The sequence below is a fragment of the Glandiceps talaboti genome, chromosome 10 (assembly GCF_964340395.1).
Source record: "Glandiceps talaboti chromosome 10, keGlaTala1.1, whole genome shotgun sequence".
Lineage (NCBI taxonomy): Eukaryota > Metazoa > Hemichordata > Enteropneusta > Spengelidae > Glandiceps > Glandiceps talaboti.
This window is the reverse complement of record NC_135558.1, coordinates 21,166,234-21,189,311: the sequence shown is the minus strand read 5'-3', so window position 1 is coordinate 21,189,311 and position 23,078 is coordinate 21,166,234. Positions and strand designations below refer to the sequence as shown.

The 23,078-nt window shown below is 32.9% G+C and overlaps 1 protein-coding gene across 1 annotated transcript in view; it reads left to right on the top strand.

Moving 5' to 3' along the window:
- Positions 1 to 22,566, top strand: part of LOC144440973 (choline transporter-like protein 2) — a 33,698-nt gene extending 11,132 nt beyond the window's left edge. Inside the window, exons 4-20 of the mRNA XM_078130459.1 lie at positions 2,256 to 2,337; positions 6,216 to 6,300; positions 7,979 to 8,113; positions 9,998 to 10,058; positions 10,495 to 10,633; positions 11,401 to 11,484; positions 11,733 to 11,845; positions 12,384 to 12,506; positions 12,836 to 12,935; positions 13,573 to 13,756; positions 14,192 to 14,427; positions 14,950 to 15,044; positions 15,782 to 15,885; positions 16,715 to 16,788; positions 17,442 to 17,622; positions 18,037 to 18,121; positions 18,910 to 22,566. Coding sequence (XP_077986585.1) covers positions 2,256 to 2,337; positions 6,216 to 6,300; positions 7,979 to 8,113; positions 9,998 to 10,058; positions 10,495 to 10,633; positions 11,401 to 11,484; positions 11,733 to 11,845; positions 12,384 to 12,506; positions 12,836 to 12,935; positions 13,573 to 13,756; positions 14,192 to 14,427; positions 14,950 to 15,044; positions 15,782 to 15,885; positions 16,715 to 16,788; positions 17,442 to 17,622; positions 18,037 to 18,121; positions 18,910 to 19,034 — 2,006 coding nt within the window. The 3' untranslated portion in view covers positions 19,035 to 22,566. The remainder of the gene's footprint in view (positions 1 to 2,255; positions 2,338 to 6,215; positions 6,301 to 7,978; positions 8,114 to 9,997; positions 10,059 to 10,494; positions 10,634 to 11,400; positions 11,485 to 11,732; positions 11,846 to 12,383; positions 12,507 to 12,835; positions 12,936 to 13,572; positions 13,757 to 14,191; positions 14,428 to 14,949; positions 15,045 to 15,781; positions 15,886 to 16,714; positions 16,789 to 17,441; positions 17,623 to 18,036; positions 18,122 to 18,909) is intronic.
- The last annotated feature ends 512 nt before the right edge of the window (positions 22,567 to 23,078 follow it).

The window sequence follows — 23,078 nt, the reverse complement described above, 5'->3', positions numbered from 1 at the left end:
ATGTATCCTATGTGAACCAAAACTACACAGCAAACAAAACTCCTTGTACATGTATAAACCATTTAACTGCAGGTACATTAGTTTTCCTAGTCTATATAGTTCCTATATGTTATCGTTATGATTTACACCTCTGTGATTTAGTTAGAGACCACGTTAGCACCCAGTCTAGGTTTTCCTGGTTGTGAATTCTTTTGTTAAACGCCATTTAAATTTCTAATATATTTTATTTCATTGTTGTGTTACTACTAGTGTACATTAAACTGTTGTATCAGTAACTGGTAAAAACGTCCCATTCACTCGTAGTGACAAACAAAGTACTAGAGTCACTCAAAGCATAATGCTGTATGTCCCATGCATGGCCATAATGTAACTGATAATACAGCCATTGTATGTCTGGTATACAAGTCATTCCCTATCAATAGAAATAACCTTCCATTGAAACATGGTTGTTTCCTAGAAGGAGTTATTTAAGTGATACTGGGTACGTGACCTGAATCAAAATTGCCTGTGAGAGCTCAAATCGTACTCTACAGTTTCATAGTCAGTTAGCCTGTTTCAGCTGTACTTGATTAATTTATCAATTTTGCCAGTTGTCTCAGTGTTTTCTTGTTTGGCCTAATAAAAAAATTGTCTGGTTCCGGTCACGCTCAATTTTTAGAATAGGTGGGGTAGGTAGATTTTTTATTTCATTATATTTTTTTTTCTGTGTGAGTGTCTAGTTCAGGTTTTCCATTGTTTTTCAAATGGTCTCTTTGTTGTTTATTTCATCCTATTAGATGTACAGCCATTACAGATCTAGATTGGAAGAACAGTTTTAGAGTGTCTTTTTAAGTTGATGTCAGTTTCCGCATCCACTATTTCTCATGACACTTCACAATTTTTGCGATTTTTTTTTCTCGAATATGTAAAAAATAGTTTAGGGTCGGCAGTGAAAAGTTAGATGAGGTCAGGTAACCAAACAATTATTTGTTTAGGCCTTATCAGTGATTTATGCATCATTACACAATACATATGCATGTGATCAAATGTTAATTGTGCGGCCATCTTGGATTTCCTACCCCTACCCTTCCTGGACTGTACAATGTCTATAATGGACCATAACGAAACATCGACTTGTAATGGGTTTTTACACCGAATAACATTTAAATCTTGTATTATTTGTAAAAGCTAAATGGACAACTAGACACATACAATACATGCACAGACACTGTGTATTATAGCTTCCATTGAACAGAAAATACCAAACATTCAGTTACAATACTAGGTATTTCTACATGATAAATGAACACACTAACAATACATACATAGAAATACGGTATACAAAAATTAGTATCTCACCTTTTTGAAAAAAGCAAAAAAGTATAAAATGTCGACAAAATTTTTGTTTCATTTAGGTATTTCATTTTAAATCATGAAAGTATTTTTATTCATAATGTAAAAAAATATTCATGTTAGTCTTAGCAGCTAATGATCCCACCAAATATATACATAATATAAAAAAGGGAAATGGAAGATTTTGCTATGTACATCACTACATGTAAGTTATAACAGAAAAAAGTGGGTTTTTTTGAGCCCACCCCACCCACCCACCTCTTAAACAGTGCTGTTTTGAGCCTTGTTAATCAAAATGTAGCTATGTACAACTTATTTACCTAAAGATATATATTTACAATGATAACCAGTTTCCCACAATGTCAGCAGAGGTATACCGTTTGGGTTGGATATTTTATGAGAATATTATAGCATACAATTAATATTAACTGTGTTTTCCAAGTCCAGGTTCACCTTTCAGTTAATGAGAAAGTCAAAATATTTGTTGAAATATTCCTCTCTTGTTTAAATTGATCTTTTAAGCTTTGACGAAAGTTAACAAGTCGTATATCCAGTCACATATAGACTTTAACACTGTACATCATAAAATGTCTGAAGGTAGACCAAATCTACATCTACATCTACATCTACATGTACTTGGGTTTTCCAGGTATTTAAGAAGGGCGCTTCCTCATTTTAATTGTGATACATGTACAAGTCTTGAAGGTATGGAAATCTATGACAGCTTCACCAGATAACCTCCCCCCCCTCCTCCCCCCCCTCCCCCACTGATATGTGGATGCCCAAACCTTAGCAAGACCACTGTATGATACAGTGTTGCCAACAGCAATGACATACACAGAAGACACACTGTAACGTGATACCATGGCAACAACATCTCTGTAGTGATATATATTAATATAATTTATTATTTTTTGTTTCAGCCTGGGGCAATGGTAATCCTAATAAACTCATCTATGCAACTGATGGTAGAGGCCAAATGTGTGGATATGATACGCTTGTCAAGTAAGTATACAAATATACAACAATTCGGATAAAGATATATTCATTGATAAATATTTATGGGTTGTCTGATATACAATAGTTTATTTCCAGTGTGTCCTCAAATGATAGCCTAATTTTATTGTTGTGAGTCAAAATGATAAAAACTGTCATTTCTTGTGAGTCACCACATAGTAAGAGATAGGAGAACAACCAAACTTTGCTGCGTCACTTGAAATTGTGTGCGTCGGTGGTGTGTCATATTTGCAAATTGGCTTAGAGGGCCGGCACACTGTTCAGTGCTACATTTGTATCCGTCATCAAATCTCTCTTTGTGGTTTTGATAAAAACCATGTTGGCATCCCGACTACATGTATACTAGATATACAACTTAGATACAAAATGTACAACATTTAACATTGTACAAAATAAATGAAGAAATAAGATAGAATTACTATTATAATATAACTCTTACATATTTGTACCTAATCATCACAAGGGAAGTAGACATATCATCAGACTACAGTCAGAGTTTAGATCTATACCCAGTGTTGTCTGGGTTTTGTTGAAATGTACCAAGATCTGTTTATGTATTAGAAAGAAGATGCTCTGCTTGACTTTTACTGAACAGTACAGGTACTGGTACTAGGTTTGCACTGGATACTCTGCCTCCTGCATGTTTTTAACTCTAGGGCACTTAATAGGTGATCTACAAATAGCAACCGTATTGGCATTTCTGGGTTTGAGTTGGATTAATACTAGAAATATTTGTACAACAATATTCCCCCCAAAAATAGTGAATTTTTAAAATATTTTCTGACCATATGATTTAGAGTAAATAAATGTGAACAAGTGAAAGTGTTTATTCTGCTTTATGTTGTGAAGGAAATCAATCTATAATATTATGTCATTTATTTTACATCATATTTCATTCTCCTATATACATACCTCCATTAATCACGTTACATTTGATGTTGAATTATTAAAAATTGTGTTAACTGTGTACCTGATAAACACCATTCAAATTTCAGAATAGAAACTCCTTTTGTCCTTCCTTATTACAACAATTCAGTTTGATGTGTGTACTAAAAACATTTATATGTAGTGTGTAAGTAATACATAACATATAATTGTTAGCCAGTGTTGTCATAGTAACACTGTGTGTCAAAGCTATGTGGTTTCATGGGTTTACCAATAGTCTGGTATGTACCTAGTCCTATGTAGGAGTATTAAAGGTTTCTATGGAGTGCTTACACTTTGGATTAACGCTAGAGGCTGTGATTAAAGAATATACAAATACATGTATGTCTATGTGCAGGAAAGTTAATGTATGCCAAATCCAGAATCAGCTACCTTATATTCAGTGTTTTATACCAATTAATGTTTATAGTGTATACATACACACTAACATAGCAGTTACATTTTGTATAAACAGTAGAATTATACATCAAGTATTTTCACTATCCAAATCAATTGCAATTGTCAACTTGCTTTTACCTATTTCTCCTATATTTGCACCATTTAGTTTCAGAAGTTTGACTGTTGATATAATATCAGTGTGTGTGTGAAAATTAGATATAACATTGTAATTCTTTTCCTGGTCTAAAGATATTTTCTAGGGGGTCAGGGTGGGGTTTGGGCTCTAACAATGAAACAGGAAAACAATACATTTAGGGGGTACATCACTAGCACCAACTTACAGCAGTATGGATGATACATGAAGAGAATTACCTGGAGCTTCTATTACTATTGTTAAAGTAAAGTGTTATAAAGAATTCCTTCAAAGTTCAACACTCTGTGATTACAAGAACAGCCACACTCTTTGTTTGCTTTCAGGCAAATGATGATTTATGACTTGTCACAAACCTGCAATAAAAAGCCAAAAAGTCGTGACACCAACTGAACTATAACATTTGACTCAGACACGATCGCCATGCCACTTTAACAACGAATATACAAAATACCTTCATCTTTAATTCCTAGCTGTCAGTCGGCCGTACCAAGCAGGTGTTGTTTTGAAGGAAATTTATTGCAACTCCCTCCCCTCCCACCCCACCTTTTCAAGTAATGTCTTGTTTACCCCATAGGTAGTAACAGTTTGTTTCACTATGAAATTTTAAGTAGATTCATTGACTGCTTTTGAAAAATTACTTCTTCTTTTTTTCAAAACTGCCATCGTAAACATTAATTGTTTTCTAGCTATGTAAAGAAAATTTACCATGTGCTGGTGGATTACAAGTAAATTCTGTAAACAGTTGTGGTTTCTTATCTTAGGTACATATTTCAGTAGTAAGGTAGTTTGAAATGTGTGTATGTTTCATAGTTGTGATGCCCAGAATCCAATTAGGCAATTGCTACTACATCATATGTTTGACATTGTGGACTTTCACCTTTCTGGTAATGTTTTTATGAAAATTATATAAATTATTAATTAAAACTCATAAAACCTAGTCAGGTACACAAATGTGTAAAACATTGTAATAAATGTCTGTTGTCATGAAAAGTTATCATGTATGTAATTGATTACTTCAATTTTATCCTAAATTGACATGCAAGGATTATGTGTCATTAATCATGTAATGTGTTCAACAAAGAAAAATACAAATGACAATATTTAACAAAATGTTTGTTGAATTGTAGAAATGATGAATTATGGGGTAGATCTAGACTGTCAACAGTCGTCTTGACTTTTTTTGTAATTTATCTTTAATACTATTGTTGCCTCTGAAATTAATAGAATTAAACATGGTGTGCACTGGACATTCCATGAAGTCAAGACGACTGTTCTAACCCACCAGACTTTTATATTTCTATGAATATTCATGAGTACCCTCATTTATGGAACATCTAACTCAGATGCCTGGTTAACCACTAGAGGGCATTTGAGGAGATAGTACAGATGCTAGATTATATTTTAGGTGTTCAAATCCTCAGTGAGTAGCGCGTGTTCTGTATGTTCATTGTACATGCTGACTATTAGATTGTTATAGGTTATGTACATGTATTTGCACACAACTAGTATTTAAATAAACATATTTCAGAAGGTTTTTCAGGAATACGACAAAATATAATCTGTGTCTGAATACAGACTAGGGTGGATCTAACATTAGTAGCCACATTGTTACATTTTCATGAACATATTTTAACAGTGTGAATGTTTTTAAAAAGTGAAACTACAGTGTACATGTAACTCATAAAGCAAACCTTGTGTTACAGACAATTGTTTTATTTCTTCACCAGTAACAACTGATGAATGTTACAAACCTATATATAATAATTACTATGCAAATTCATATAAATATTGTATACATTACTTTTGTAATTTTGAGAAACGCCTTATGGCTCAACAGTTCATAAAGTTTTGATAAAAGTCTACTAAAATAATGAAAAATGATAAGAATTTGAGGGGAATTGGGTGACTTTTTTAACACTTGTATGACAAGTATTGTACCATGTACAAGCCAAGTTATTACTTTTAAACAGAAAATATGAATCATATACCCTGGTTTGTGCTATGTCACAACAATCCATGTCTACGTCACTGTTATGTGGTGCTCCAAATATAAGTCAAAAGGTTCTAACATTGCCAATATTTTTCCTGAAATTTTATTAATTAATATTATGCTTTAGGAGATATACTCATATTATTCTCTATTACTTATTTGTCTTTACTCAGCTGGAAAACTACTCCGGCCCTATTAAAAGGTTCATTACTACTCACACAGTGACTTGTAGTGACAAGACCCCTTAGGTTGCTTGTATTTTGCTTGGCTGAACAAAGAAAATATTGGGGAATAAAATCTAATTATCTCATATTCCAGCCTTTAAAATGCTAAAATAACTGTATACTAGTGTATAACTTTGTTGTGTCTGATGGATATTTTCTTCTTTTTCTCCCCCAGAGATAAACCGTACTTGTTTTACTTTGATTTAGTGGACTGTGCAAGTGCTACATCCTTATTAGAGTTGCAATGTCCCACCACACAGGTAGGTTGTTCTCATATACAATGTATGTACTCATGGAGAGTGAAAACGACTACCACTTCACATTTGTCAGGCATCTAGCCTGTCACGAAACCAAAGACTGGTTTCTAAATGTGTTGTGTGGTCTAACCATTTATTAGCAAAGAACAGAACAGAACAGAACAGAACAGTCTGGAGTCTGGTGTCCTATGAAATGGATTGATTAATTGATCAATTCAAAAAATAACAAGTGAGATAGAATATTTAATCAAAAATAAGTGTGGAGTACAGTCAGAATCAACAGAAGAAAAATAAAATTTCATTATTAATTTAAAAGACATTTGTATGTACATGTTGGTAGGTGTTGTTTTGTGTACATTTTATTATGATTTAGTTTCAATAAAGAGTCAGCAAATCTGTTCCTGGTATGAGTCACTGCAGGGATATCATTCACACATGTTGTTTTAGGTTCTTTAGACAGGATATATAACAAAGCACTTAATCATAGAAAGACAACTTTATCTTACTCGTGACAAGTGATGTATGTGAAGCCAGCATTTCATTATAAATATTCTAAGGTCTTATTTTCAGCACGTATAATAAAATTAATTCCCAGTTTATGTTAATTGTTATACAGAATTGTAGACAAGAATCACTTTAGCAATATACCTGAGTATAGTTCTTTCAAGCTCATTTGCCAATATTAGTGGAAATAAAACAGTCAATGCCAGGGTAATTGTGTTAAGGTAACAATCACAAGTAACATTAAGATATATGATTTCAAGTTGATTACTTCTATAAATTTAAAAATATATAAATGACATCCTGTTATTGTTCTGTCATCATTTTAAATGAAAGTAATTCTATTATTCTAGAGATGTTATGTAATGTTAGGACAGCATATTGCTTAATTTGATTTACAGAACTATATGCATTAACACACAACTAATGAAAGATAAAATTTGTTGTGTTAACCCAAAATGATAAAAAATATGTTTTTCTTTTAAATCTCGTCTAGAGAGGGGACACTAAATTTTGGTATGTTACAAGAAATTGGTGCATGTGAATGACATGTCAAAATGGCTTAGAGGTCAAGTCTGTGACCTTAGTCCACATAATAGTTCTTTCCAACTTGTTTACAAGGAGAGGTTGCCATGGTCACCAAAGTTTCTTAGAGAGCACACAGGCAAACAGCTAAACATCAATAGCTAACATTCTCAAATACTTCCTCTTGCAAGGAATTCCACTGAAATTGTGACGTATTGAATAGTTCCTCAATAGTAAAAACAACCAAATCATTACAATATTATTTCCTAGCACTGTTACAGTATTGTTAGATACATGTCCTAAAACAATTATCAGTTCTGATACTATAATTCAAATACCAAGTTACTTCACTGTGTAATCTGTATTTCAATGATATTTTATATTGCCTTTGTCACACCTTTATCACCTACAATGTACTATAGTCCAGTGTTGTTTTATGTTTTAGAACATTTTGCAAGGTTGTACAATAGAGAACTGTTTTTCACACATACATGTACATGTAGATGAGAATCCTAATCTGTACATTTGTACTCTCCCAGTCTTTAAATACTATCATAATGGTAAATGACAGGAAATACATTGCATGTACTAGCTGTTTTCACTTTTCAAATTCATTGTAGAACTGACAAAAAATTTGCATGTTCCTCTTTGACAGATCTGTGTCTCAGAATGCCCATCTAGCACATGGGTTGGATACCCAGAAGAAGCCAAATATATGTTATCTGCATCAAGTGTTGACTGGTCTAGTTTTATTTGTGACTATGATATTACTCCTGAAACCTCTGGCAAGGTAGGATGGATTCACATTTATTATTGACTATGGTTTTCACTTTTGATATCATATTTCAATATAATTATTGTCAATCATCACATAGATGAACCTCCATTGAGGCACACACGATATATACTACCAAATGTTTCAGAATAGTTGGCAGACAAGTAAAGCTAGGTAAGTTGTATTGCCTGTACTGTATATCAATACCCAAATGATACTATGTACAAACCTACATTAAATTACAAATTCATAACAACACTGTACAGGTACATGCATTTCGCAAAGGTATCTTCAGTGTGACTGTCATCCACCAACTATGTGTACGCTACATGTACCATACTCATGTAATGCAGAAGTTACGTTTGTGGTCGACCATCTGGTTTTAGTAACATATCTAAAGCATTTTCTGAAATTTTAGAGAAACAGTGTGCAACTACCAAACCTGTATTTCAAAATTATTTTGAAAAGTTACATCGAAATCTGATGAAAGTTGACGATCAGTTATAAACATTTCACCAAAGCAGATTGACTTGGTCAGCAGACTATGTGCACATTTTTATTTTTCATGTATTCTCTTTGAATTCCTGGGCATAGGCATGTGATAAATCGATTATTACCCGACATCCCCTCTTCATTCATTGTATCATCTGAACATCACCTCATCATTCATTGTATCACAATGAATGTCATTTCCACAACATGAGAAGAGTGTTATGACTCATGTCACGTTGCGGAAATGACACTCATGGTGGTATAACAAATGAAGAGGTGATATTGGGTATTATATTATACCGGTATATCGATGGCACAAATCAAGAGATCTGATTGGTCTAGACATCGAACTAGCACGTCAGCGATAATGCACAGTTGGCACACGTCCAAATTTTGATGTTTATTGTTCGTCTATGAACATTGTAGTCTATGCAGGAATGGGGTGCAAATGAAACTAGAAAATGTTGCGTCTTATCTTGTTTCTGATATTTTCAATATACTGGTATAATATAATAGCAATAAACCACCCCCGGGGAATGGTATACCACTCGGTTTTGACCAGTGAACCAGTGGTTATTTTGTTTAAATAACCTCATAATATTGGGCTAGTGACATTATTCCAATATTTACATGTAGTTCAAATAAAGAAAGTACAACGTTTCTAAGTGCAAGTGTAATTTGTGATACTCAGACTTGCTAATTGTTGTTAGTGCTTGGAGAAAACTGATCAGGTCACCTGCTTTGATGATGATAATGATGATAATGGTGATAATGGTGGTGGTGGTGGTGACAACGATGGAGACGATGATTATGATGTTGCCTAGAATGCAGTACGTCATGTGGGAATTTTAGCTCTTTCAGTGTCTGGTCTTTTGTTGTTTGGGATTGGAGAGAGCAACCCCCACATGACTTGAATCTAGGCTAATAGTGCTGGGATCACAAATACCACTGTTAAATCTTTTTAAATGCCATGTCAGTTTAGCCACTATCACTACTATTGTGGCAGTCACAACCCTAACTAATAAATTTTATCTTACAGTTCATGTGCATTAAGTCTCTCCAAATTATATCCCAACAAACTGAAACTAGGAACTTTTCAAGTTGGTTTCTCGTCAGTTTGTGCCACTGTTTTTAAAAGTGTAACAATTGAAATCCTGTCACATATGCGCATACAAAGCAAACAGCTTGGATTTAGACATTTTTTTTCTTCAAATCTTTGTGAATTGTTGTATGTCGTATCTATTAGAGTTTTTGGGTGTATCAACAAATACTGCTGGGTATCATAAGACATACATTTGTATTAATATAGTTACTTTTACATGTATGTGATACATATTCATAATTTAGAGTTCAGATTATTAAATGTATGATCTTTATCTGATTATTTTATATTTCAATTTTTCACAGAGTCCACTGGATTTGTTTGGTGATGAAGAATGTGCCTCATACTATTTGGAGTCCAAAGCCTGTGAGTAAAATATCATTTTAGATTAGAAATATTATAGGATGACTATAAAATGACTTAAAGCAATGTAGTTGTTATGTTTTGTCAATTTTATTGAGGTATTCTATGTTATATTGTATATTGTATGTACAGGATAACTTTCTCTCATACATGGTTGTATAAGCTGATATTGGTTGTCTGTTGTTCAGCTTTGTATTCAGTTGTTAAACTTATACATATATTGTTCAACCAATGACCAGGTCTACTCATTATGTAATATAATATTCTGTTTCAACTTAGTCTGATAATATTGAGACATTAAAATGTTATAAGTTTGATAAACTGCAGTAATTGAGTCAAAAATGCCATGGACACTAATTTCCAACTTGTGAGAGTAATAATGAATTCATAAAAAAAAAAGTTGTCACTAATTTTGATAAAATGCTTTGTGTTTTTACAGTGTATGGTCGATGTATTCCATCCATAGTAGTAGATGCTATTGATGCTACAAGTGATTTTGTACAAACTGCTGACAATCTTACATTGGTTGATAAAAACAATAACACTATTACAGGATCGGCAATCAGCACAGCACAAGTGTAAGTAGTAAATAGTAGTAATGCTGTATGAAGGGCAAATGTAAAAGTCCTTTGAAAAATGTAAAAATAAGTATTTTATTGCATACTTTAAAGTTTAGTATCCAATGTATGTACATTGATAAATGACTCTCTACATGTGCAGTGTACACCTCAAAAAATAAAAGTCTTACAGTTTTATCCTCTCTTTGTTCAAGAAAACTGTAACCCATTCTGAGTTCATATGAAGGAAAATATAGCCATGATAGAAATGTTTGAAATAGAGGTGATAATGGTATCAAAATTAGCCACTGAATACACTGCTAACTGTTTTTGAAAATAAAAAGATTATTGATTCCTTGGAAATTACAATGATCATAAACATTCATATTATTTCAATAAGAACAATGATAGCTTTCATAATTTATGGCAAAGTTTTGAGAGATTGAAGTAATTTATGATTTTCGGGGATATTTGTCTCAGCTTGAGACTCATAACTCTACCTCAATTTCCTTTGTCCATTTTTAACACTTGTCTAGATGTATGATAGTACAATGTAATGTATTTTCACAGGGAAGCTTACAATCCTAGCTATCAGAGTCTCTGCATTCAGTTTTTTAGTCTCTAAAGATTACATCACTCGGGTTGTCACTTCTTTTTCTTCAAGGTTGAATGAAAAATATTGAGGTGAAATATATTCCATTAGTGTAATTTTATAATCTGGGATGTCTTTTTGATTATTTGAGTACAAATGTTGATAATGTATATTATTTCCTTTGTTATTATTACAGTGCCTTAGCAGCCTACTTAAATGCTCAAGCCATAGCTGACAAGATCTTTGATGATTTTGGTGAATCCTGGACCTTCATGTTAGGGTAGGCAGTCTTAATATTTTCAGTAAACTCTGATTGTTTGTATGTAGTGGAGATCATTCAAGAATCGAAGTATAAAGTCACACGTCACAAACAAATTTGCTTTCTGTCTCAATATAAATTCTTGTCATATGCCTTTTTGTAACTTTATCATACATGTCTATGTAACATTGCTATGCAAGTTTGGTGTTGAGCATTGAATTTTGTGTATAAATGAACACAAATGAGTAAATTTGATTAATTTTATACAGGGGTGCTGTCATTGGTATGCTGATTAGTTTTATATGGATTGTAATTATGCGATGGATTGCTGGCATTATGGTGTGGTTGGCCATTTTAATAATGTTTCTGCTGCTAGCACTTAGTAAGTATCTTTTATTTCAAAATAGATCTGTACTACATCATCTTTGCCATTGTCTATGTCTGTGTGAATACAGTACTTTAGTGTGTGTGTGTGTGTGTGTGTGTGTGTGTGTGTGTCTGTGTCTGTGTCTGTGTCTGTCTGTATCTGTCTGTCTGTCTGTCTGTGTCTGTCTGTCTGTGTCTGTCTGTCTGTCTGTCTGTGTTTGTCTGTGTGTGTGTGTGTGTGTGTGTGTGTGTGAGTGAGTGTGTGTACATTTGTTTCTTTATGAGATATCTGCTCAAACAAAAATACCAAATGGAGTTTGTGGAGAATTGTCTCTAAACAGTGTCTTCACATGGATATATATATATTATGGCTGACATCAGTCCTAAATAACTGCCGTTCATCCAACCAGTTTAACAGCAGTGGAAGAACACCAGAGGGCGCTATTTACTAGTATCTTTTATTTATAGCTAGAACTTTTCATTCAGCAATAAATAATGTGTTGGTCCATGTCCTGTGTGCAATGTTGTTTACAATATCATTGTCTTGTTTGCAGGTATTTACTGTTGTTATGCAGAGTATCAAACATTAGCATCAGTGGACGATTCAAGCATTGAATTTCAATTCACAACAGAACTTTCAAGTTATCTTGAAATGAAGGAAACATGGCTGGCTTTCAGTAAGTTTATCTCTCTTGCATCACAAAGTGATTTTTGACTTTCTTTCTTTTTTTTCTTTCTTTTGATTGTAACTGAGAAAACTAAATCTGTAGATTGTTTTAGTAGACATATTCTCAGTGTACTTACAACAACAAAGCACAGTTCATGTCGCCAGCTTTATTGAACTTCACACATCAAGTGATAATTCATTTGAAAATTATCGAACTTTTCTGATAAAATACTTCTTCTGTAGTTACATAAAGTAAGTAAGATTGCTAGTATGTGCTTTCTCACTCAATGTTGGTAATATGAGAGTAACATGAAATATTTGTCTATCTTTTCTTGACAGCCATTATTCTTGGTGTTGTCACCCTCATCCTCCTGCTATTAGTCATCTTTCTGTTCAACAGAATCAGACTTGCCATTGCACTTATCAAAGAAGGAAGCAGGTTGGTAGCAACATAATTGTGTTGTAAAATATTATTACATGTACATGCCAGTTATCAGGATTTTAGCTATAATTGCATCATGTAGATATTTAGATAATTGGGATGTTTGTTCAAATTGAATATGGTACCATAACCAGATTCTTGTACTACGAATAATTTTTAAGTAGGTATTTATTCAATATCTAGTTAAAGGTTGATGTCAGGTTACGATTAAAATGTATGACTGTGTGGATTAGGATTAAAATATGGATATCCGATAACTTCCGTCTGACAAAGCTATTAAAATCATTGGCCCTGAACAAAATAATGATCCTATTATCCTATCCACTGATATGATGTAGTAATCCAAGACCAAGTGATTCAAACATTGAGGTTTAAGACCATACAATAGTTGCTATAGAGGTGTATGTACCAGTCTGAAAGAGAACTATATAATACCTGGCAATCTGTCTCCAACCAGCACTCGACATAATCCGTTTGGCCTGTACTGTAATTGACTCCTTTTAATTTTGATTTACTGATTTCATTCTGCTCATATTAATGATTGATGTTATACTGTGAAGCTATTGAAATTTTAGTTGAATACTAATAGAATGATTTTTTTTATACTTGACTTTGTATCATTTTCTATTTCCAGAGCGGTATCATCTATGATGTTTACACTGTTGTGGCCAGTCATACCATTTGTTTTAGAAGTAGCATTGTTTGCTATATGGATAGTAATGGCTGTGTACCTAGCAACATCTGGTGAGGCATCCTATCAGATTGCTGATGCACCATCAGATTACGCATTGGCCAATGGAACGTCATGTGATGTTGTGGTATGTACAGCTATAGTTTGGAAAGTACAGAGAAACAGACTAGTTAAAGCAATATAAAACAACATACACACCACTAAAGTTTGGCAGGTGTAATATTAATGCTGTAGACTTTATAGCAATTTTCATTATGTAGTATATTCTCCTTAAAAGTGGATAACAGATAAAATGATACAATTGTACTGGCTGTAGTTTTCCTTTTTGGTAAACTTAGAGTGATGCATTGCGGATTACTTGACATTGGTTGCCATAACCATGTATTAATGGAAGTTTTACTGTATACTGTAAGGTAGTTGGTTCTCACATTTACACAGACTTTTGAGAAAATATTTTGATAAATTGGTTGATATGATTGGTTTGTTGATTGATTGATTGATTGATTGATTGATTTAAATGTTGACCAAATGCTGATTTCATATCCCTTATCATATCTTCCAGACCTTTGACGGTAATAATACCGGAGCCAAGTGTATCTTCACAGAATATGCTGGAGATCCTAACTTATTCCGTATGCAGATTTACTCTCTGCTTGGCTTGTTCTGGATTATGAACTTCATAATAGCTCTAGATCAGATTGTCTTAGCCGGTGCATTTGCATCCTACTACTGGGCATTTACTAAACCCAAAGACATACCAGTGTTCCCAGTCACTGCCTCACTCTGGAGGGCTCTAAGGTGAGTAACATTGTAGGGTAAAAGATAATGGTGATGACGCGATGGAATGATTAGTATTCAATTTCAAGTTATTGTTATTGATTGAATCTCAAGTCTCCTCTCATAGGTGGGAACATTGCAATGGGAATTAATATGTCTTGTATGCAAGTTTTCTCTACGTTTTTGAGTAGGTGGTCAGATCAAAAAAGTGGGGGATCAGCTATACAAAATCAGCAATAACCAATCACTGGTAAAGTTTGTAAAAATTAAGAGAAAAAGGACATAGTCTGCATTAGTCATTTCATACATATCCATGAAGCTACATGTTGTAAAATTGTCTAATACTAAACACCCTTGACAATTACATGTATCTTAATACAAGGGAATCTCCAGGCAATTGCAACAGAGAGCACTTGTTGGGATATTTTAGTTTTCTACATATCACACTGGAGCTATAAGTTGTAAAAGTGTCTACTATAGATTGTAATCTCTTGGCATCATAGACAACAAGTTGTAACATTTTACTCTTTTCTACATTGACAGGTATCACTTGGGCACCCTAGCATTTGGTTCTCTGATTATCGCCATCATTCAGCTCATTCGAGTCATGTTAGACTACCTGGACCATAAACTGAAAGGTAAATCAGTTAATACACACAGTACACACAGTATGTCTATTACAAATTGGCTGTTTATTGCGACTCTAAAGAAATTAATGTCAGAAACAACTGCATGCTTGTTTGAAAACGAGAGACAATTAGAATACACATATGGCTGAGTTATTCTTTATGATTGAAATTACCATGGTAATATTTGGTGTTGATTGAAAGAGATAAATTAGACAGTATTCCCAAATGTTTTGTTCATTCAGCCAAGGAAAGTATTAGTGACCTAAGAGGCCTTGTCATTGCAAGTCACTAGATAAGTAGTGACAAGCCTGTAGGTCACACATATTTAATGGCTTAATGAAGAACAATTTGGGGAATAATATGATGATACCTCCCAAGAAATAGTATGAACAATTAGGAAAAATAATGATGACTTGGAATGTTTGGCTCATATTTCAAGCACTGGAGAACCAGTGATATAAACATTGGTTGCCATGACATACTAGAATGAGCCGGGTAGATTATCCATATTTTCTGTTGAAAGACAATAAGTTGGCGTGTGTATGGTATATGTGGTATGATTTAGATACTCTAAACTGAGCACATATTTATGTAATATCTTCAGACCCATCCCCCAACTTCTAGTAGAATTACATCATTTATCATCTCTTTAAAAAAACAAAAACCAATGAAATAGATTTACCAAAACTGATCTTTAGAATTATCATTATCCATAATGTTGTTATTTTCTATTTATTTATTGACAGGCTCTGAGAACCGAGTTGCTAAGTTCTTCTTGAAATGCTTGAAATGTTGTTTCTGGTGCTTAGAGAAATTTATGAAATTTATCAACAAGAATGCCTACATTCTGGTATGTGTTAATTTAAACTTTAACTTTCTTTTAGAACTAACTATAGGCAATGTTTTTGCTAAGGTTGAGGAACACAAAGGGAGAAAGGGGTAAAATAGCATATGATAGTTTTCCATACAATCTACCATAATTTTGTTTTGGATGGAATGTTGGTAAAGTTACAGGGGAACCCCGGTAGATTTTACCTGCTTACCGTCATTATCAAAAACACTGCTATAGCTACTTGTATTGTAAACTGGAATCATGGCACCATTTATCTTATGGTTACCATAATCTATTCAAGCATATGGCTACAAATCCAGTGATAGATTTTTAATGAATTTATTTTCAATAACAGCAGTTATTGAACTACGTTTTGGAGTAGGGGTTCAACCAACTGTTGAGCAGTAGTGAAGCACTCTTGAAATGTAGATATGGGGGAGCTAGCTAGTTTATGTTTTAGGATAGTCTGATAGCAGGTTACATCTTGTAGGGTCTATCTTTATGTACACACTTAATCATTACCCTCTTTGACAAAATATCTTTCTTCTAGTTAAATAAATATTAATTTTATTAACATTGAGTAAATATTCAAAAATTAGATGACTATGGGTAGGACAGTAGCTGACAATATAGTTGTTGGCCAGTGTTTAGATAAAATCTTGTAAACAGTAATTTAACTTCACAACATTAGTTCTATCTTTTCATGTTTAATTAAGGATATAGTTTCATATAGCTCTGTCACCATGATGTCATATTGCCCGAAAAAAATCATTTGGTTTCTGGAAATGACGATATTAGATTCTAACATTTTAAATGTTTAACATAATATTTATACAATGTTTTTCAGGTTGCCGTGTATGGTAAAAATTTCTGTACATCTGCAAAGAATGCCTTTTTCCTCCTGATGAGAAATATTGTGAGGTAAGTCTAGAAAAACAGAAATTAATTTTGATTTGTTTTTACTGATCTGATCTAGAATATATTTAAAGGGCATATAAATGTATGGAAACTTAATTTCATAGTAAAAGAAACAAAACTTACAATAATAATTCCAAAAAACAATGTAATTCAATCTTGAGTATGTAATTGAAATCCAAAATCTGTACCTATACTTATCAGATGACAGTAACACTGAGCAGTGGTAGATGTATAATGTATACAAATTACTAACGGTGTCTAATGTGTTTTATCATTGTTAAATATCGTTGTGCTTGTTAAATAGTTAAATAGTAATTATTCAATGATTGAATTCTAAATAATACATAGTTTAAATTTTTTTTATAAATGATTTTGATGTAGTACTGTCATTCCAGATGCAAATATAAAATTCTGTATGAAGAAAATTGATGTTGATTGTGAAATAGCCCAACATGTACAGCCTTTGGTGAAATACTTTTCTCTCAGCAGTGGCAAAGACAAATTTTGACACCTAAAATTGCATTGTGGGAAAACCGAACTTGTATTTTGAATATGTTTGTTTACTTGTTGAGAGTAAATGGTGTCATCTATGGTGAAACCAAAGTAACGACAATGCATAAATTGTACTAATGGATACATGTTACTTTATATTCCAGAGTGGTAGTACTGAATAAAATCACAGAATTTGTACTGTTCCTTGGTAAATTGATGGTCACCACAGCTATTGCTATTTGCTGCTACTATTTCTTTACTGGTCAAATCTCTTGGTATGATCGCTACTTGGCACAATATCTTGGTGGTATTCCAACCCTCAACTATTTCTGGGTTCCAATGGTGGTAAGTTTAGACATATTAATGTATGTGTTGTGTGTCTGACAGTGATAGCGTACAACTTTCACTGCTATGATTACCAAATATGGCTGCCAGTTCTCTTGATGTTCATCAGCTTGGTAGATCATATGATTTACACTGGTTATAATGCTAAAATACCTGTAGAAATTAACATACTGTTTTTGAAATGAAAAGAAATGTCTTGATCTTATTTGTGTGCATACAACTCATACATGTACATGTAATGTAACAACAGAGGTAGCATATCTACAATATTATGAGTCTGGTTTCTCTGTGCTATGCTCAGCAACAGTATTATTCTTTAAGGACCCATGTCCATAAATAGAGTTTTTATTCAAACAACATACATTTCCATGTTTTCTTCATTTTTATAGTTATTTTCTATTTTTTGTTCACCAGGTCATTTGCCTCTTGACGTACCTGATTGCATCCATATTCTTTGGTGTTTATGACATGGCAATAGACACTCTCTTCCTTTGTTTCTGTAAGTATTTAGCAACAGCTTATAGCCACTCAGCAGTTTTACCCTAAAGAGAAAATATAATTGTGATTGATAATGAATTAAGTGCAAGGAGGTGCTGGTACTGGTTTGCCAGTAATCAAATTTAAAATCATCATGAAAATTGATCTGTTTTTCAGAGTGCCTAAAAAAAAACAATAACAGAAAGTTGGTTGGTAAATTTGGTTGCATTACCCCAGAAAGTATCAAATACCACCAATGATTACCCTGTTGTCCACAAACTCTCGTTACCATAGAAGTTAATATGAGTTTTCTGTTTTCAAATTTGTGTTAAAAGACTTACTTAAATGTTAATGGATGTCTAACTCGATGAAAATGTACGTACAGTATGTACAATATTGGCTAGTACCGTATATTATCACCTTCAGAGACTGTTGACCTCTCAGAATATTCATACAAAGTGAATATAACTTTGGAGTTTACAATTGAAATGAACATAAATATATATGACATGATGGTATCACATGAAATTCTTGAGTAATTTCTTTCTAGAGACTATTGTATGAAATTTATGTCGACATTATGTTTATGAAAATACATGTGTAACTCTCAAGGACACATTTCTTGTGAAAATGATGTAGACATTTTGTCCATGACATATACCTATAAGTGTCTAATAAATACTTTCTACTAGATGCCAATTGTTTCATTGAAATGTTACCCTGAAATTACAATTAAAGAGACCGAGATTGAATCTTTTTCCCACTTGAAAGCATGTGACATATGTTAAATATTACTTTCTTTTGTTGCAGTGGAAGACTTGGAACGACATGACGGCTCAGCTGAGAAACCATACTATATGAACAAAAGTCTGATGAGTATAGCAGGCAAAAAGAACAAACCTAAACCTTCAGATGAGAAAGAAGAGAAACTGTAGTGAACAAAAGTACAAGTACCAAAGCAACTGTTATCCAGACCCAGCTTTGCTGATAGCGTACTTAGTATGTCATTTACATGGTAGCTATAGAGAGGTCACAAAAACACATTCATCCATTCATTTATTCATTCATTCATTCATTCATTCTCTCCATCATTTTTGTAAAACCTTTTCCAATTTTCCACCAATCCATGAACATTTTCCAACCCTCCCACCATGTCCTCAGCTTTTCCTGAACTCCCCCCGTCTTCCCAAACTTCCCACCAGGTTTCCATGATGGAATTCTTTCATTGTGACATGCTCTGTACTATAATGTAGTTTTAGTAATGAAAGATGGTAGCATAAATTTTCCAATTGTAGAAAGAAATAACATATTGTTGATGATATTTACAGAATATTTTACTTAACAGAACAATGTGTGATTACAAGTATTATCATAAACTATGTTAGTCTTCAACATCTTTTTGATTCTCCTTCCGTCCAGATGAAACGAATACATAATTTTGTACTATGCAGATGTTGAAACGGAAGAAGGAAATTTTTACGAAAATATTCCCTGGTCATCTCTATTCTCTTCCATTGTGTGGACACAGGAAAAACGTGCACCACATATCTCATTGTAATGTCATTATAGACTTGTTAATAATTCCATGACACATGATTATACATAGATCAATAATTTATCAGGAAAATTACACAATACATGATGCCTTACTTTAATAGTCAACAATATTTTATGATGCTGGTCAGGTACATGACTCCATTGGAAATAATGAACAGTATTGATAAGTATTTGATGTACAATTGTACTTAATAGTATGACATTTTTTTATCCACAAATTCATCAAAATCTACCCTTTCTACCCCAGTTATCAACAGTATTTTGTGTAGTCCATACATTTACTCAATTTGGATTATTCTATTCCATTGCTTTAGGGGTGAATCAGGAAAAGATCCACACCTTTTAATTATTATGTATTGTGTAATAACTGTATTTTAGATTTTGTATAAATTTTATGGGACAGTTGTGTTGGTAGTCTTGTTCATCTGAAGAAACAGTCTTGGAATACTTTGTATTAAGTTTGAAATTTGGTATTTTTAAACTTCATTTTCATAATCAAAAAATATTTTGTGTGCTATAAATGAATCTTTATGAATGATATTTAATAGACATGTTGTCTGATTACATACAACTTCATAACTGTATGTCAAAGAATACTTGATTCAGCCATGGATCCCTGAACAGACATTCACTCCTCAGTATACAGATCAGTCTACGTACAATTGTGTGATTGATAGATAGAAATTACAAATGTAGAGTCCAAAGAGATGAAATAAGTAAGTCATGCTGGATTCTAGGGTCTCATTAAAAGGTATAATACATAACTTCAAAAGCCTGCTGAGGTTTGAAACTTGTCAAAGATTCAAGCTGTTTTGTACTCATTTTATTACTGCTGATACATATTTTTTGGTTAAAACTTGAATACAAGGTTGTCATTTGGTGTTTAGAATAATTTACTGATATCAGGCCATTGACAACATCATGTTAATTGTATTTTGATGAGGTTTGGTAGAAGAGAGGGATGAATCGGGTGTTAAAATCAGGCAGTCTCCCATTTTATTTTACCAGACTGTTTTAATAGACAGCTGTTAATGTGACTTGGGAAACTCAGATAGGTTTTATTTACTTAACACTCCTTAGATAAAATGCTTGGTCAGTTTAATATAACTCATGATACACACATATGTTCTTTTTAATGCATAATTGGCAATGTTCTAGTCACATGTAATTTTACAATTCCAAAAGATTGCAAAAATTGTTCATTTTTCAAGTAAATTAAGTGCCAATATTTCTGTTAACACATTAAGAAATGATTAATACACCAATATTTATCATCAAAAATTGCATTAGAATTAAGAGAATGTTCACTGTTTGATTTTTTCCACTCATTCTAAAATAGTGGATTTTTGTGATAATTCTCTTTAGCTGCTAAACTAACCAAGTAAATCAAATACTTTAAGAAGACATTCACAAAGCCTTAACAACTCAATTAATATATGAAATGAATTATTTTCATAAAATCCATGGATTTCTCACAACCAGTGTCTAGGAGTATAGAAATACTTGAATAGGGATATGAAGAGGCTGCAAAGTGAAATAGAGAGATTTTTAGATTAAAAGATTTGTTTGTGAGAGATTAGCAGAGCACACCAAACAACATCTTTCAGTCTTTCTCACTTTTACATATTGTTTTCTAGAAAATAACAAGTTATAATATTTTTCATATAGTGGTGTTATAACATTGTATTCTGAACCCCTGTTCTATGTCTTTATTGTGTACTTAGCTTTTCGAGTTTCAATATTAGTATTTATACAGAAAGTAACCTTGCAAGTTAGTTAATCTACTTTTACTCAACTGAAGAGTTTGTAAATGGAAATGATGTATTTTCATCCTTCCAAATTGAATCAGCATTATTTTATGAAATCAAATTAATTTTTGACTTAATATCGTTTGATGAATCACCCAAATCAAGCCACACTTCAGTAACCATGGCAATTTCCTGTAGATTAAGAAACTTGTGTTGAATAATTGGTGTGAGCTCATCCCTTCCCTGTTAGTTTAGTTCTTGAATAATTCTCTGGAGGAAAGAATCACATTTTTAAGTGCTTCACTAGTATTCTAGTGGCAATATAGATAAGAGCTTCTATAACTTTTAAGTAATTTTGTTGTTGTATGATTTTTGTGTGTGTCGAAATGCAGTAATGATAAAACTAAATGTGAATTTTAACTTTAATACAAGAATGACAGAGACACGAAACATGATAATTAATTTCCTGTACTTACATAAGTACATGTATCGTTAATAAAAATGAAATGTACTAAACAACTATGAAATGTTCACCATTTTGAATTGAGAATCATATTTTGTAATATAACACTATGTTACAGTGAAATGACCATAACAAGTTTGGATTTGATGTACAATTAAAAAAGACAAATGTTATGACACCTTTAAAATTTAGATAATTTAGTTTGTTGATTTGGGTGTAATGTGGTTGATACACAAGTTTTTTATCAACTTTGTATACTTTGAATGTCATGATTATTCATAGAAAAAGATATGAGTTCAGATTTTGCAACGAGTACAATGCTTTCATGAAATTGGTGTTTTCAGTTTTGATAAAGCTATCCACCCATGATTGTCATAGCCAGTATAACAACCCTACTTTTTTAGAAGGGTACATTAATCAAAAAAAGAATTTGAATTCATCAAAGTAAAATTATTCCAAATAATTTTGTGAAACTTGTGACATAGTTTTCAAAATGCAAATATTGTTCCATTGGCATTTTTTGATTGATATAACAAGTATTTTCAGAGGTTGAATTCTTATTGAAATGTAATGTATTACATGGTATTGTATATTGGATTGTATTTTTGACAAAAAATATGACTTTGTAGTTATGAGAGGCAGACTTATGCCAGAGTTGTGAAATGTTTGTATATACTATGATGAGGCCTCTCACATTGATACATGTAAATAAAATTTCATTCTTTAACAATACTTGATTTGCACTGTTTTGTTTTGTTTTTGATCACATTCATTGACAAATACAAATGCTTCATACACTCCATATTTTGGATCAATATGTGATAGTTGGTGAAAACTGTGTCCACTTTCAAGTTTTGCACAACTAACAGGGAAGAGACATTATACTTTTATACTATAAAGAGCATGGGTGATGGCGGCATCATTGAAGTCAAGCATTGCCAGTGTGTGTTTGTGCCTGTGGAGGGTAGGGTATGAGATTGAGAGACAAACGCAGGAGATGAAGGGGTGGAGGGAAAGAGGAAGGCAAGGTGGGAGGAAAATGATCAAGAGAGAGCAAGAGAGCAAATAATTTTTAGCACAACTGAACTGAGGTTCAGTAGTGCTATAGGCATCGCCTGGTATTTGTCTGTGTGTGTGTGTGTAAACAACTTAAAGTCATAAACCGCTGGACCTTGATATTCGGTGGTCATGTTATATCTGGTGTCTAGTTG